The sequence below is a fragment of the Apteryx rowi genome, unplaced genomic scaffold, assembly GCF_003343035.1.
Source record: "Apteryx rowi isolate R43461 unplaced genomic scaffold, aptRow1 scaffold_436, whole genome shotgun sequence".
In the NCBI taxonomy this organism is placed as follows: Eukaryota; Metazoa; Chordata; class Aves; order Apterygiformes; family Apterygidae; genus Apteryx; species Apteryx rowi.
In genome coordinates this window covers 535,955-550,939 of record NW_020450690.1, presented here as the reverse complement: position 1 = coordinate 550,939, position 14,985 = coordinate 535,955, and the positions used below count along the sequence as shown (strand labels likewise).

The 14,985-nt window shown below is 36.1% G+C and overlaps 1 protein-coding gene across 9 annotated transcripts in view; it reads right to left on the bottom strand.

The window, feature by feature from the left end:
- Window positions 1-14,949, bottom strand: part of SNX29 (sorting nexin 29) — a 158,866-nt gene extending 143,917 nt beyond the window's left edge. For 8 of the 9 annotated variants that reach the window (XR_003255306.1, XM_026076630.1, XM_026076635.1 and 5 more), the window contains exons 1-4: window positions 10,229-10,274; window positions 8,322-8,386; window positions 7,461-7,513; window positions 3,819-3,943 (exon numbers count right to left, since the gene is read on the bottom strand). Coding sequence is in view for 8 of the 9 variants with exons in the window: in XM_026076630.1 (XP_025932415.1) it covers window positions 3,819-3,943; window positions 7,461-7,513; window positions 8,322-8,386; window positions 10,229-10,259 (274 nt within the window). In the remaining variant the exon portion in view is untranslated. Of the gene's footprint in view, window positions 1-3,818; window positions 3,944-7,460; window positions 7,514-8,321; window positions 8,387-10,228; window positions 10,275-14,804 lie in introns of those variants that run through there. The other variant, XM_026076631.1, reaches the window with a different exon arrangement.
- Between the last annotated feature and the right edge of the window lie 36 nt (window positions 14,950-14,985).

Sequence of the window (14,985 nt, the reverse complement as noted above, 5' to 3'; positions counted from 1 at the left end):
TTAAAACAATGCTAAAGAAGGAAGTGAAAATATTACAGGAATAGAGAAAACAAGCAGATTTCCCCTTGTGCTTAGAGTGAAACTCAGTGTTTCCTAGCACCGTGATTATTTACAGATATCTAGGATTTTGAAAATCTTCAAACTTTGGATCATCATCAGTTTTTAATCAAAATCTATCCAATGGAAACTGGGTAGAGACATTCCATACTTCAGATCCCTCCATGACATACACTACAAAAACAGTAGTGTAACTGGGATTTTCAAATCACTACGTCATTCTCCTCTCTGAGAGCAGAGTTAAACCAAAAAATCAGAATCTTAACAGGTGATATTATTTTTCATAGCAAATAATTCAATACATGGTATTCAGAAGTAAGATCTATTTTCGGTCCAATACAGTTTGTACCACTGTATTGTAGGCAGACAAAACACTGAAGTTACACAATTCACCGAAGTATTAATCATTTTGTAAAAAAAAAAAAAAAAGTGCAATTTTAATAATATCACAGTTCCAACAAATACAATGCCACATATTATATCATTAAGCAGATATATATCAAATAGTAGTAATGTCTGAAGCTATGCACAGAGCATAGAAATCAGTTCTGAAGGCAGATTCAGTGCCTTCTGATGCAAAAAGAATAAAGATGGCATTTTACACTGTGTAGCCATTGTACATTTAAGTGATTGTTTTGTCAATTGATTAGAAAACAGTTTTGTATTTCTCATGAGTGTCTTGTGGTACAACATTCTTTGCTATGGCTGGAAATACTAGTTCTTTTTGCTTTAATTCAGAGTATCAATAAGTTAATTTTATATTACATATGCCTTAGTCATTCTCATTTCTAACAACAGCAACTAATATTTTTATTACTATATTAGCCCTCAGTGTCATTCTACAATGCCCCACCATTCATAATTAATCTATGATATATAAAGACGTAAATCTAGGAGCCCTCCAATACCTAGAAAGTCATCAAGAAGCAGGATTCAGGCCCTTTACAGCAGCACATAGTGGGAAGACAAGAGACAACAGGCATAACTTGAAACAAGAAAGGTTCGGATGGGATATAAGAAAAACCTTTTTCACCATGAGGACAGTCAAATGTTGGAAAAGGTTACCCAAAGAGGTTGAGCAGTCCTTGGAGGTTTTCAAGGCCCAAATGGAAAAAGCCCTGAGCAACCTGGTCAATGATCCTTGCATCAAGCAGAAGGTTGAACTAGAGATCTGAGGATCCTTCCAACACGAGTTAGTCTATCATCTTCCGATTCAGTGCAGAAACAACACTGTTATAAAAATTTCACTGACAGAAAGGTTTCAGAGAGTCTGGAACCTCTAATAAAGCCACTGTAGTATTAACAGAGTGGCTGGAGATGATGGGAGAGAATGAGTTCAGTTATTTAGAACCTTTCAACAATATTGTCCTAATATGAATAAAAAAAGTGAATACTGCAAGGAATGCAACCATTTTTTGACATCAGCTATAGTAGTCTCACATAACTTTAACTGGAGTTAAATGAAGGGACTCTCACATTGCTGCAAATCAAAGATGAAATCCAGTTTTGTTGTTTGCTGTTTTTGTTTTGATTGTTTAATTTATGAGAATAAAAGAGTTGTATGTGCCTGTCATGACCATGACACTCATTGATATCAAATCGGATTGCTGTCAGAATTCGTCAATATTAAATAAATAAAAAAAGTAGGTTTTTTAAGTGATAATTCTAGTTAATTTCTTCTGGAGTTTCTATTTAAAACTTTTATTTTCAAATAAGAAAGACAAAGTAAAATTTTAAAAATATTGGATGCAAAAAGGACAACTATACTTTTTTTTATAACCTTCTGAATGTCAGATTTGTTAATAAGTATTTGTTAATTCCAAATGAAAAGTGCTACTGAATAATTTTTCTACTGTGAAAGCCTGGATGTGCAGCCTAAACACCAGTATTCCACTGTGTTAAAGAAAAAGATGATACCTGTGATCATGTGAGACAGAACCAAACATAGATCATACCAGAATCATCTGCCTGAAAGTGACAAAGAGGTACTTTGTTAACTGTTTTCAAAAAAAAAACAAAAAAAAACCCTATAATTCAGAAAAATAAATACAGTGGTACTCAGTAATTTCCATTAAAAAAAACACTACTACTCTTTGTCATTATACAATGCTCAGTTTGATTGCTGCAAAGCAGCCACATTCTTATTCTTGAACTTCCATATGTTGCTCACTCTTAAAACTTCAAGCAGTAAAAATGTTTCCTCCTTCTTCTTCTATTCGCCAACCATAAATCACTTTCCTGATTTTCTCCTCTACCTCCACGTCATCTCATTTACAAGCCCACAAATAAGAGACTGTATATATACGCAAATACATAGCTAAATTGCTATAAAGTTCCCAAATAGCAGAGATGCAGCTTCCTACATTTGAAGACTAAAAGATCTCAAAAGACAGAACCAAGAATTTCATACATCCTTGACATTAATAATAGACAGGAGAGAAATCATAAGGATCATATGAAATTATTCAAATTCAACGTAGAACAATTTGCATAAATCATAGAGAGCATAAGAGGGCAAAGCGTTCTCTGCACCAAAGCACAAGACTCAACAACAAGCTGAGAAAAAAAAAAAGTAGATAACCAAATCTCTACCCATTAAAGAGGTAACGAAACAGAATGGAAACTACCCAGAGACTGAAAGAGACCACAGAGTACCCAATCCACTCACTGCACACACATAAGGGGAAAAAGGCATATAAAGCTGAAATGCTGTAACAGTTGTATAAACATCTGAATTTTCCTTACTTGTTCATTCAGAACCTACAAGTGTTGCATCCCACCCACTACTAGGTAAAGGAGTTGAACATGGGAAGCTCAAAAACTTCTCTAAAAGCGTAACTATTTTATCTCCTCAAGAAAGCTAAGTCTGTAGGCTCAAACACATTAACAGGAAAGTCAGCACACAAGATCCAACATTTCGCCCCATCATCAACGGGGAACAAATATATTGATATAGCAATTAAAAAAAAACAAACAATATATCAATCTATGCAGTTGTGTAGTATAACGGGTTATAAGTTAGAGATCACAGTGCATTAATAATTTTAGTACCACGGAAACAATTCTGATACATGTTACACTCAAGGGATTTTGAAAAGCCAAAAAGAAATGCCTTACTATAAAATGTGTATCCAGTTTAAGTTGAAAGACCCCTTATATGCCAAACTTCACAGCAAAACTGATGAAGATGAAACAACTGCACATATTTTTGATGAGAAAATAAGGGGAACTTAAAGGTGATGAGAAGGCAACAAAAAGAAAGGAATCAATTTAAAAAGAAGTGGAGAAAGTAATAAAAAACAACCCCTCCAACATAAGCAATCTAAGTTTTGTTTTTAAAAATGACATCAGTACTTAAAGGTTAAACATTCCTGATGCTATGGTGAAATGAAACGGCAATCAAAGAACAGAGTAAAATACAGTTAAGAATGAAACTGTAACAGTATAAATGTAAAAAGCACAGTTACACAATGCTTATCCCTATCAGATGTCAAGATAAAATTGCCAATGATATTTTTCATGATGGAACTGTAGGAACCGCAGATTTCCAAATATCGAAATTTCTAGCAAAACTTGTTATGAAAGTTAAACTAGATTAAAAGAGCAATAACTGTTTTCACAACATAATGAGACTCCAAGTACCAACTATGCTAACAACAGCCTGCAGTTTGGTTCGTTTCTTACAACTCCCATTAGAAATTATATCAATTGCTTATACTTCTTAACATTTTAAAATAGAATGGTTATGATTAATGAATTACCTGTTTCAGTTTTACTGGAGAAACCTGCTGCCTGTTTGATTGCTGCTGCTGTCAATGCTAATCCTCGGCTCCTCTTCAGACCATGCTGTAACACGGCTTCAAACTGAGCACACAAGCAAGTGACTCTGCAACGTAATTATTACAGAAATCATGTGGAAGGAACAGTCAACTACATTTCAATATAGTCGGTTTATTCCAAATCTCTGAATAGAGAATGTACGGGTGAGCCATTATTTTATAGAGAGAGAAAAAGATCTTTTGTTTGCGCTAATCTCATTATTTGCAAGCAGCTACCTACCGATACCCACAGTCTCATCATGACTATTCAAAATTGGTGCACAAATTACGTATTTGGAAGAATTAGCAACCAATTTGAAAAGTCATCATCAACTTTTAGAGTGCTTGTTAATCATGTTATTTTAGCTTCAGCTTATCTACTTTTCATGAAATGCAGTTATATTTTCATAAATATACTTGGTACTATACCAACAATGATTTTCTGAAAACATGCTAAAACTTTCTATACAATTTCTATAAAATTTTATTATTGGCATTATCACATCATAATCCATCAGGTTTCAAGCCAAGGAAAACAAATTCAAACATACATTTTAATGCCCCTCAGAAGTCTTAGGCCTAGCAAAATAAGCAAGATTTTTCTAAAGATCTGTTTAATCTTCATCTTTTTATGCTGCTCTCTACAATACTATTTGAAAATTTACTGAAGTATGAATTTTTAACATAATCCAGTTAGTAAATAAATTTTTTCATAGGTAACAACACTGTGACAAAAGCACAGTTTTAAAACTCAGCCTGCCAAAACAAGGAGTATTATTGTAACCTTCAGAGAACAGTAAGGCTTAAGGTATAATGCACATGGATGCAAACTGTCTATTTGAAATTTTACTTTCTCTAATTCTTATTTGCCGTTAAATAAAAAATACTTAAATTATAAGTTTTAAGAAAGCTGTCACCTGGCTGCTAAAGCTGATTACTAAAACAAAGAACTGTAGATACTTCAACTAAGTCAAAGCAGTTGGACACAAACAGTTGACAAAGTGGCTCAGGACTCTTTCCAAGCATTCCAGAACTGTAAAATTTTATTCTGGGACACAAAAAAATGACAAAGTCTGAGGAGGAAGACTTAAGGAGGAGAGAAAAATAGGCTTATCTAGCGTAGTCACATGAACAAAAGAACTTTTAAAACAAAATGCTTTCCAGTACATTTATGTTAGGAAAACTTTTCTTCAAAATACTAATAAAGTTGAGTATCATTCAAACAGTACTCAAGATGATTGTTGAAGAGTTGTGATTAATTATTGCTAAAAATAAATGGTGCTGTTAAAAATGGAAATTCCAGCAGATGCATGACCAAAAAAATCCACTTGATTTTTAAATTCAGAAAAAGCAGAATGGAAACTTGTTCTGTGAAAGAGTTTGTATTATTAAAAATCTATGTGCACTACAAATGAAAGCAGCAGTTTACAAGAAAATTTAGCCACTAATTAAAAAAAATTTGAGTATTCTACAATGCCCAATGTACATAGTGTATTTAATAGATTGCACCATGAGAGTCTGCTAAATAAACAAAGGCAGAAAAACAGGAAGATGTCGCCTGTTATATAGACACAGCAGAACTCTGAACAGTTATAATCTCAAAGACAAAATAAAGTGCTGGAGGAGTAAAATTTGGATTTTACTAGATTTTGATCCAAATTCTCAGACTATCCTCATTTATAAAATTATCTCACAACATTTAGCATAGTTCCAATCCAAAACACCATAAAAATAAAAATCTATTCACATGATTTCCACTTCCTTTTTAAGTTTGAAACTGCCTAGCTATAATCCATTATTCAGCATGTCTACTAAATTCTACGGAAGATATTTACAAGTAAAATTTGACCAGCATTATATTTTTCAAATCCTAATTTCCCCTGCTTATCAGAAGATAAATACTAAAGGTCATCCTTCAAGTTCTTAAACAACTTCAATAAAGCAGTTCTTCAAGCAAACTTAGCAACAAGGCAGAAGTTCTAGAGCTGGAGAAAACGTTCTACATTGTAGGTGTTTGTTCTCACTGAGTTTACATAACCTACTACAAAGGCAACATCATTTCATTGCCCCATATAAAATAAATAATTTTAAAAAGCTATTTCTAGCTGATGCTTTTCTGCCAATGGCTATACCTCTAACCACTAACTGCAAGGTGCTTAGTCCCATCGTCCCTTTACCCCAGCTACCCCTTCCCTTTTCCTCCCTTGCACCAGCTTCTGTCCAACAAAACCTGCACTGAACTGTTTCCGTTATGCCAGTCCAATAGAAAACTATTAACTTTTTTCATTAAATTAGTTTCCCAACAACACAGTAGGTGAAACAGCTAAGGGCAGGACAAGAGGACATTAGTAACCAGAAGTCAGACAGACTTAAGCAGTCAAGGAGCAGCTTTAGCACGTAGTCCCACATGCAGCTGTATTACAAGCTGCTCCTGGAAGTAGGTAGGTTTGCCTTCTCAGCCCTTTGCGCTTCTTCCTTTTCTTCCACATCTCCCACTGCTCCCAGCAGCACAATCTTCCCTTCCTTGGAACAACTGTAGCATTCACCAGACATTTTACTGAAATTATTTAACTCACTGAAATGGCAGAAAGTTATCTTTTGTATGATTTTTTTCTTTTATTAAATTAATTCAGAGGGGATTAGATGATCACCACAGTTTGCTTAAAAAGGCAGTGGGAGTGAGTTAGCAGAGAAGTCAGGGACCTTGAGGGGGTATACCAATCCTCCTCCGCTCTCCGTTTTAGTAGCAAGGAATTGTTATGTTGGCTTACCAGAAGTCATGAAAACACACAACCTTAGTCACGTTCTTTAAGACTGAATTGAGAGGGGATTGGAAAGGAAGAATTTAATGCAAGAATTCAACCTAATTTATAGAAGAGTCAATGGATGAATAATTTTTGCCAAGAACACAGGAAGTCAAACTTAAAGGACATAACGGAAGGGACAATAAACAACTGAGTTTAATCCTGGGGTTCTATTTATGTGAGATTCTGAGAAAGACTTGATTGGATAGAAAATATATTGTAAGTCATGTCTGTCAGTCATCATCTTAAAAATCTTAGAAACTAATATGCCATATCCAACATCAACAGATGCAAATAACAGGAATTAAATGAATTTTTTTTACTTATATTAATAAAAAGGGACAACTTTCAGTACAGAAAAAGAAGGAAAGCAGATTTAAGCACATCAGGAATAAGGAAAAAAACAAGAACAACTTTGCGAGTGTGCATTAAACACACTTGAGACTTAGGTGTAAAGCTACACTAAAGAAAGGTGTAGTGGTAACAAATGCACTAATTTTAAAAGAGGTTTTAGGGAAAAAATTATTCTAATCTCACATTCAGACTTTGCAATTCAATGCCTTGTCATTAACTCTGCAGCCACTTAAAACACTTGTAACTTCACCCACAAGAAGAAGCTTTGCTAAGCTATAAACATGAACAATTCAGAGTCCTATGTCAGTGTCTATGTAAACAAGAGGAAATGGGAGGGTTTTTTTAATATGGCAAATATTTTTGTGCTATATGCTTTATGTAGTTTTATGTAATCTAAGCATGTTAAAAGTTTCTTAGACTATTTTACCTGCTATCAGAATCTGAAGCAATTTCTTTTCTTCCTCCAAATCGTATCTGACACTGCAATAAATAGATTTTAATACATTTCTGTTACACTAAGAAACTGAACATTCTGAAATATTTCCATTTAAGAACAAAACAAGAAGTCATAACAAAAAAAGGAAGTGGTACAAAACAGAGCAGTGGCAAATATAGCCTGCAGCCAAAAAGTGCTTTTTAGCATCATGTTCCACAGCCAGACTACTCTTGCAGTTCAAACATATTCTTGATAGCCAGAATAATATCTTAGGGCCATTTAGAATGCAAAAACTGAGCAAAAGTTACTACTTTTGAAGCTTTAAATGTATACCCACAAAAATAAACACTGCTCCTACTCGCCTCAGTGCTGCAATTACAGAAGAACTGTTATCTATAAAACATATGGTTGACTTACTTTGGAGGCTTTCTTTTACCTCCCAACCTCTCCCCTAAGTTGAATCAAATTTATGAAATTCTAGTTGCCAAACTTCATGTTGATACAAAAAACAAACTTCCCATCTTTATCTGTATTTCAACCCATTCACTAAAATCCTAGTGTGAAGAAAGCAAGCTGCAAATGTAAAATGTTAGCCAGTTTAGCCTTTGGAGTATACTGCAAATTACCTCAGTCATATAGTAAACATCCCAAGTATAATTTGCCTATGCAAGGATTTTAAACAAGTACTGCATAATATTCTTTTTCTAGCAGAAACAAAAGCTCTGTAGTACTATACGAAAGACAAGATTTCTTTTTCATTTGGTAAAGGGAGGAAAAAAGGCAATGACAGTTCCTGCCAGGACTGTCGACTCAGCATACGCATACTGTAGAAATAGGTTTAGGATTTCTCACCTGTTTAACTGCATCCAGTAACCGTTCTAGAAGAAACTGTCTTTTAGTGTCATTGCTCTGTGAACCTAAAATTCAACAAAATTCTATTACTTCTAAATAAACAGTATTTTAAGAAAAATATGCTGGGGTCAACACTGAGGCCCTGAAAAGCTTTCCCCTACATGTCAGTTATTCCATTAAATTTATTAATGTATTTTCTCTGAGTAAAATCATGCAGTATAAGACTTTATTTTGCTGTTTCACATAATCTGTCTAATATGCAGCAATACTGTCTGAAAAATAACCTAGAGTCTGATTTTAGTAAGATCATGGTTTCATGATATAAGATACATAGCAGCAATACTAACTATAGTATAACTGTGCACAAACAACACAGGTTGCTCCTGGCTTGTTAGCAAAAGCACTTCTGGGGCCATATTACAAGCCTGGAACTGACCTACCTTAAGAAAAAAAATAAGACTTTTTTGTTGTTGTTGTTGGATTAGGTGTATGATGTGGCTTACACTGTAATCCCATAAAGTCTTGTACTGGGACAACTACCAGCAGTGTACCACCGGAGCATGAGAAAGGAGTGGAAAATGAGAAAGACAGCACGAATATCTTGTTACTGTCAAACAACCTCTAGTGTAAAAAAACATTGTAAATTAGGTGAAGAGCAATTGCTGCAATAAAGCCCTTAAAAATTAACTACCAGCACAGTCTTCTTCCTGATTAACACCTATAAAATAAAGTTTGTTACAATACAACCAACTATGCAAGACAATGTTTAACTTCTCAGTCATTTCAAAAACAGGTGGTATAATACTTGGCTTGTCTGAATATCCTTTATAAACATCTGTGACTGCGTTTAAAATTTTTGGTTAATTAGACTACATCACCTCTACAGTTTATTTATTCTGAGCTTAGGTTCAGAATATCCTACAAAAACCTCTCTGACCTACACAGAATTAAAATCATTCTGTTCTTCTCTCCTCTCACAGAACATTCAACTAACACATACATCGCCTGAAAGATAAGTATCAAAATTCTGCATGACTAAATTTCTCCAGATACCAAAAATCTAACACCACACACTAGCCCTCTAGTAAATAAACATGACTTAAAATTAAGATAAATGTCTCTTCCTTGCTGTCCACCACTACAAGGTGCCAGCCCCAGAATGGGGGTTGAATTATCTTTATAATTCCGTTCAAAGTAGATTCCTCCTATCTGAGCAGGGACAGAATTTGTCCTACTTAAACTATTCTGCCCCCAAATCTTAAGAGAAGTGTTGGGCTGGGGGGGGGGGCAAGGGGAAAATCACGTGCACACACACACACAGAGTCTTTAATAATACATGGTACCGGAATAAAGAAAACAAAGGAAAAAACGTGTAAATACAATGTAGCTCTTAGCTAGCTAAGCTTCACAAAGTTTATTTATCTATTTATTTATTTATCTATTGACAGTGGCTTTTCAAGAACATACTTCAGAGATTTTGAGCTCTGACTCAAACTGTGCAGTTATGTGATGTAAGAGCCCTGGGTCTGCTAGTCAAATAGCTGTGATGTGTGCAAATTCAGCCAAAGGTGCAAACTATGCACAACACTAGTAGATGACACTAGAAACAAACCCAGTACCAAGTAGGTTCTAACTTCCAAACAACTACGCCAGTTATGCCACTACGAAGATTACATTTAACTCGTATAATCCCTATTACTCCACTCTGTGCTTCTGCAGAGATTACAGTTTTATTGAATTATATTCACTGTCCTTACCATGCATGCATTGACAAAAACAGAAACACATACCTACGCATCTAAATCCCTTACAACAAATCACTTAACTGTAAAATAAGGAAAATGCGTCATTAAACCCAAACTTTTAGTACAACCCTCCATAAACAGCAACATCAAATATACACAAACCTGCAGATATTCTGTACTGTTTCAAACTCATCTCTTCTATAGCCTTATGCTATCCATGTACCTGGGAGAATAAGGCATAACACAACATTTCTTTTTACACTAACACTTTGAGGCTACTTCAGAACAAAAACATGTAAATAATTTCACAAGCTGAAAAACATCTAGCCAACGAAAACTCTATGCATGTGGGTCAAGTTTGTCTTCCAAATGCAGTACAGGTTAGTTTTTAAATTCCCATCTCTTTGACACCTTTGTATCTAATAAATAAAACAGAAATGTTTTACAACTAGATACCACACAGTGAACAATATAAAAAAAAAATCCATAAACACACAAATCCTACAGAAGAGGATCATCACTACACTAATTAATATTCTGAAAGACTGATGCATGCAATATCAAACAGACTTGAGTTTATACAGATTTAGTGCAGTTTAACATATATTTCATGTCTTTATTGTACTTGAGGTTATCCTAATAACAGTTATGACTGCACATGATTACAACGAATAATTTCCATAACCGGTTCAGCTCATCTTCACAATTAACAGTGTTATGAGGCCATGTAATGCCTGTATCACAAGTTGGCCAAAATTTCTGCTCAACACAAGTCTGCAGAACTCTACTATTGTTGTGTTTAGCATAGAAATTTTGTGGGTTGAGAAAAAAGAATATTCACAAAGTCTAATATTTTTTGAAAATTGAAACATTAAGTATTTTTTTCAAATAGAGGATATTTTTATTCTTTGTATTAAGTCTAGAAAATGTTTTTATTTTTCTGTAGTATTTGTAGCTGGCACACAATTTTAGAAACATTTTTGTTTTAAGTCGACTGAAGGTAAAAATAAATCTCTATCGAGTCTATCAAAGATTTTACTTTTCTACAGCCATAATGATTTTCTAAATCAACTCCTTAAAAAAAAAAAAAAAAAAAAAAGCATACATTCAGACAAGGGCACCAATTAAGCGTGATCCCCCCTAGTTCATTTCAAGACTAATTACGTATTACAAACTGACCAAACTACCCTTTTACAAATTCAAAATAGTGGTAACAAGTGCAGTAACACACATATAAGCATGAAATACATACTCCAAAAAAAAAAAAGTCAGAAAAAGGCTATTTTTAGACTATTCCCTTAAAAAAGGAAGTTCATACATAAGACTAGAAATAATTGTGAAAATGTAAGTATAAAGTAGAAAAACTGAGAAACTTAAAGAGATTCTTCCCACCTACATCTACTCAGTCAAAAAAGAGTAAAAATTAACCCCAGGTATTGCACCTGCCTCTGCAACCCTTGCCATTTTTTGTGGTTCACAGTCTGTTTTCTTATTTTTAAAGTGCACTTCTCACCATATTGTGATAAAAATATCCATGCATACAGCAGAAGAAACTGATTATGCAAGTAAGGGAAAACAGGAATTTCATCCAATTCTTTACAGGTATAGTTGTCTTCATCACCCCATGTAGAATATAGGTTAAAACAAAGATCTCAGACTACTCTTCTACATTTGGAGTCTTGCATGTAACATTTCAGACTATAATTCTTTTGGCCTTCTCTTGTGCAGGATCTGAGGGTACAAGTTTAAGATACAATAGAAACAAAGACCTGATTTAAATACTACCTCATGCTATCACATTGTTATGGTTATACTACCTCACCCTGAATTAACTGTATTTTACATGTTTTATGACAATTTCAAAACAAAACTGACAACACATCTGAGATTGCATTTTCACATATAGGAAGTCCAGCTCCCCTTCTGAGAAGGGGCAAAGGCAAATTAACAGGAGATTATTATTTCCTTGTAACACAAAATGAGAAGTTTAGTCAGTCTCCGGAAGTCAGAGGCAGGTGTACTACTTCCCTGCATTATCTACGCACCTAGAATTGAATGCTGTATATTCTGAAACAAGAGAGAAGGTAAGGACTTGACCAGCATTAACAATTTTTACTTGAAGCATAATAAACCTATTGTATTGTTCCATTCACAGTGTCTTTCAAAGGCATGAGACCCCACAGAAGCTAACCTAAGTTCTTTTTGGCAACCCTTTTCTAATTTTAAAATTCGATTGTGACTGGTGATATACATCATTTCCACCAAATACATCAGTTGAGACAAAAACAAAGAAATAGAAGATTCTGTGTTAATAGGTAACACTAATAATCCCATTGAGTAATTTTTTAAAAAGTTAATAAGCATGCTAAACAACATTGTCAGTTTGGCCATGAAAAGTACATAAATCTAGTTTCCCTGGGTTAAGTAATTAGTAATTAATTAATTAGTAAGTAATGTTAGTAATACTAAGTAATACTGAAATCAAAGGGAAGCTGCTTTCACATCCACTAGAAAAACATTGTAACTAAAAAATATGTTCAAAATAGCTACAGCTTTTAAGGCAGGAGGTCCTTCTACCTTTTAGGAACAGGCCTTTTACTTCGAGGGCTAAAATTGGGCAAAAAAAAAAAGTGTAGACAGTGGTGTTGCAGCCACAGAAAAAAGGACACGGTTAAGTTTGATGATGTCATCATTAGCGACCTCCTTCATCTGAAAGGAGCATAATAACAATACGCATTTCTTTGTCTTTCTCACCTATTCCATTTACATTACTCTGAAAAAATACTGTATAGTATTGTAGAATAGCAAAGTTCAGCAAAGGGCAAAATTAACATTCTTTATGCCATCTTACTGTCCAATCAAAACTGGTGGAAAACTCATAAAGGTCTTGGCAAGGACTACACACAGGTAGGCTACCAGGCAATTTGACTACTATCCTTAATGTCACAGCAGGCGTTATTATTTTTAAATAATTAAATTCTTTCTCTTCACTTAATTCTATACCTATTCGTTAGTTAAAAATAATTAAAGCTTTTAAAAATAACTACATGATGAGGCTTTATGCCAGAAGAGGTGCCATTTTGACTTTTCAATCGTAAAACAAAATTCAAATGGAGCTCCCAAAGATGGTCTCCTAAAAAGATTTAGGCCCTGATCTGCACAGGGCTAGTACTAGCTTGAATTCATGCATTGAAGGGCTGCAGTTTTGCATACAGAGAAAATGCTGACTCTTAAAAACATCAGAATTAGGATTCAGTCTATGCATAGTGTTCAAGTCCGAAGCACTTTAGAATATTTCTCTTTCCATAATTTGAACAGTTTCACTCTTACTTGCATTTTCCACAATGCTAATTAACAATTTTCCCATAAGCACTTTTTTCCTTGCCTCTCTTTCCATAAGAAGTCTTTTAATATTGTTTTTTTCTTACCACAAAGGTCAGAACAAAACAGAAAAATGCAACTAAAGTGTTTTCATTTTCATTTTTGTTTGGTTTCATTTTCACAAATGAATGTTATTCATAAAACTGTATGGCATTTAGACTCCAGTTAACTCTTCAGATTTTCTTACTAGTTTTGGCAACAGATCTCACTACATGTTAAACCAGGGTGGAAGAAAAACCCTAAAAATCTGGTTCTCAGCTGGAGACAAGATAACACTCTCAGATTTGAAGATGACATATCCATTACTGAAGTTATATGAGTAGACCCATGAAAAGGATTTTCTTAAGCACCTCCCCACTTCAAAAAAAAAAAAGAGAGAAAAAAAAGAAAACTTGTCCATGTATTTTGAGTGTGCTAAGTGCCACTTATCCTGTCACACTTAAAAGAAAAATCTGTTGTCTATGAGTATTCCTTCCTCCATCCCACCATACAAATCCCCATTACAGCCCTTTCAAGTGGCTCTGCTTTCTCTACTCCTAAGGTTTTTGGCACATAAAGGTCAGTTCAGGAACATTTAATACTCGCGCAAAACTTTTACACGTTTTCCCTCACAGACACCTTAAAAATCTCTGGATTTAGTACAGTCACACGCACTACTTCACCATAACACTGAGCCCAGAAGGGAGGAGGACACAGCGAAAACAACACGTGCAGCGACTGACACTTACTCTTCAGGATAGAGTTAGACAAACAGCAACTATACACCTTCAGTGCTGTAAGGGATCACTTTTTAACTAATCATGCTTCTCACCTGTGTCACTAACTGTACTTTAAGTCCATGATCTTTGGGGGGGGGGTTTTAAGCTCTTGGCCATTTATATTCTCGGGATACTGCCTGCACTTCTGCACAATAGAGGCAATGGAGATCACCGAGACCAGCATCGTTTGTGTTTTGAGCTAGCCTCCCGCTCAGGGCAAGGCCTGAGGATCTAAAATGAGGTAAAACACCCTCTCTAGAGGGCTTAGGCCCACGAAACAAAAAGGAGGAGCAGGGGGCGGCGATGAGGGGCTGAGCCTTCCCCCGAAGTCTCCCGTGCCCGGTCGCCGCTGCAGCCCCTTCCCTGCGGGGGCATGAGGGGAGGGGGAAGGGGCCGCAGCGCTGCCGCTAGCCGAGCCGAGCCGAGCCGAGCCGGGCCTGGGCGGGCAGCGGGAGCGCGGCGGAGGGGAAAGGAGAGGAGAGGAGGGGAAAGGAGAGAGGAAGAGGGGAGGGGAGGGGGCCCCGGGGCGCGCTCTGCCCGCTGCCAGCCCCGACCGCGCCGCGGCGGCTGAGAGGGCCCCGCTCGAGCCCTCCACTCACCACTCATGGTGGCCGCCGGGCTCGCACCCTCCGTCCGCCGGACCCGCTCCCTCCTCCCGCTGAGGCGGCCCGAAACCGGGCCGGTCACTTCGCACACTCCGCCCCGGAACCCGGCCCCGCCGCCCCGGAAGGTAAACACAGCTCCGCGCCGCCGCCGCCGCCGGGCCCGCACGCCCCGTCT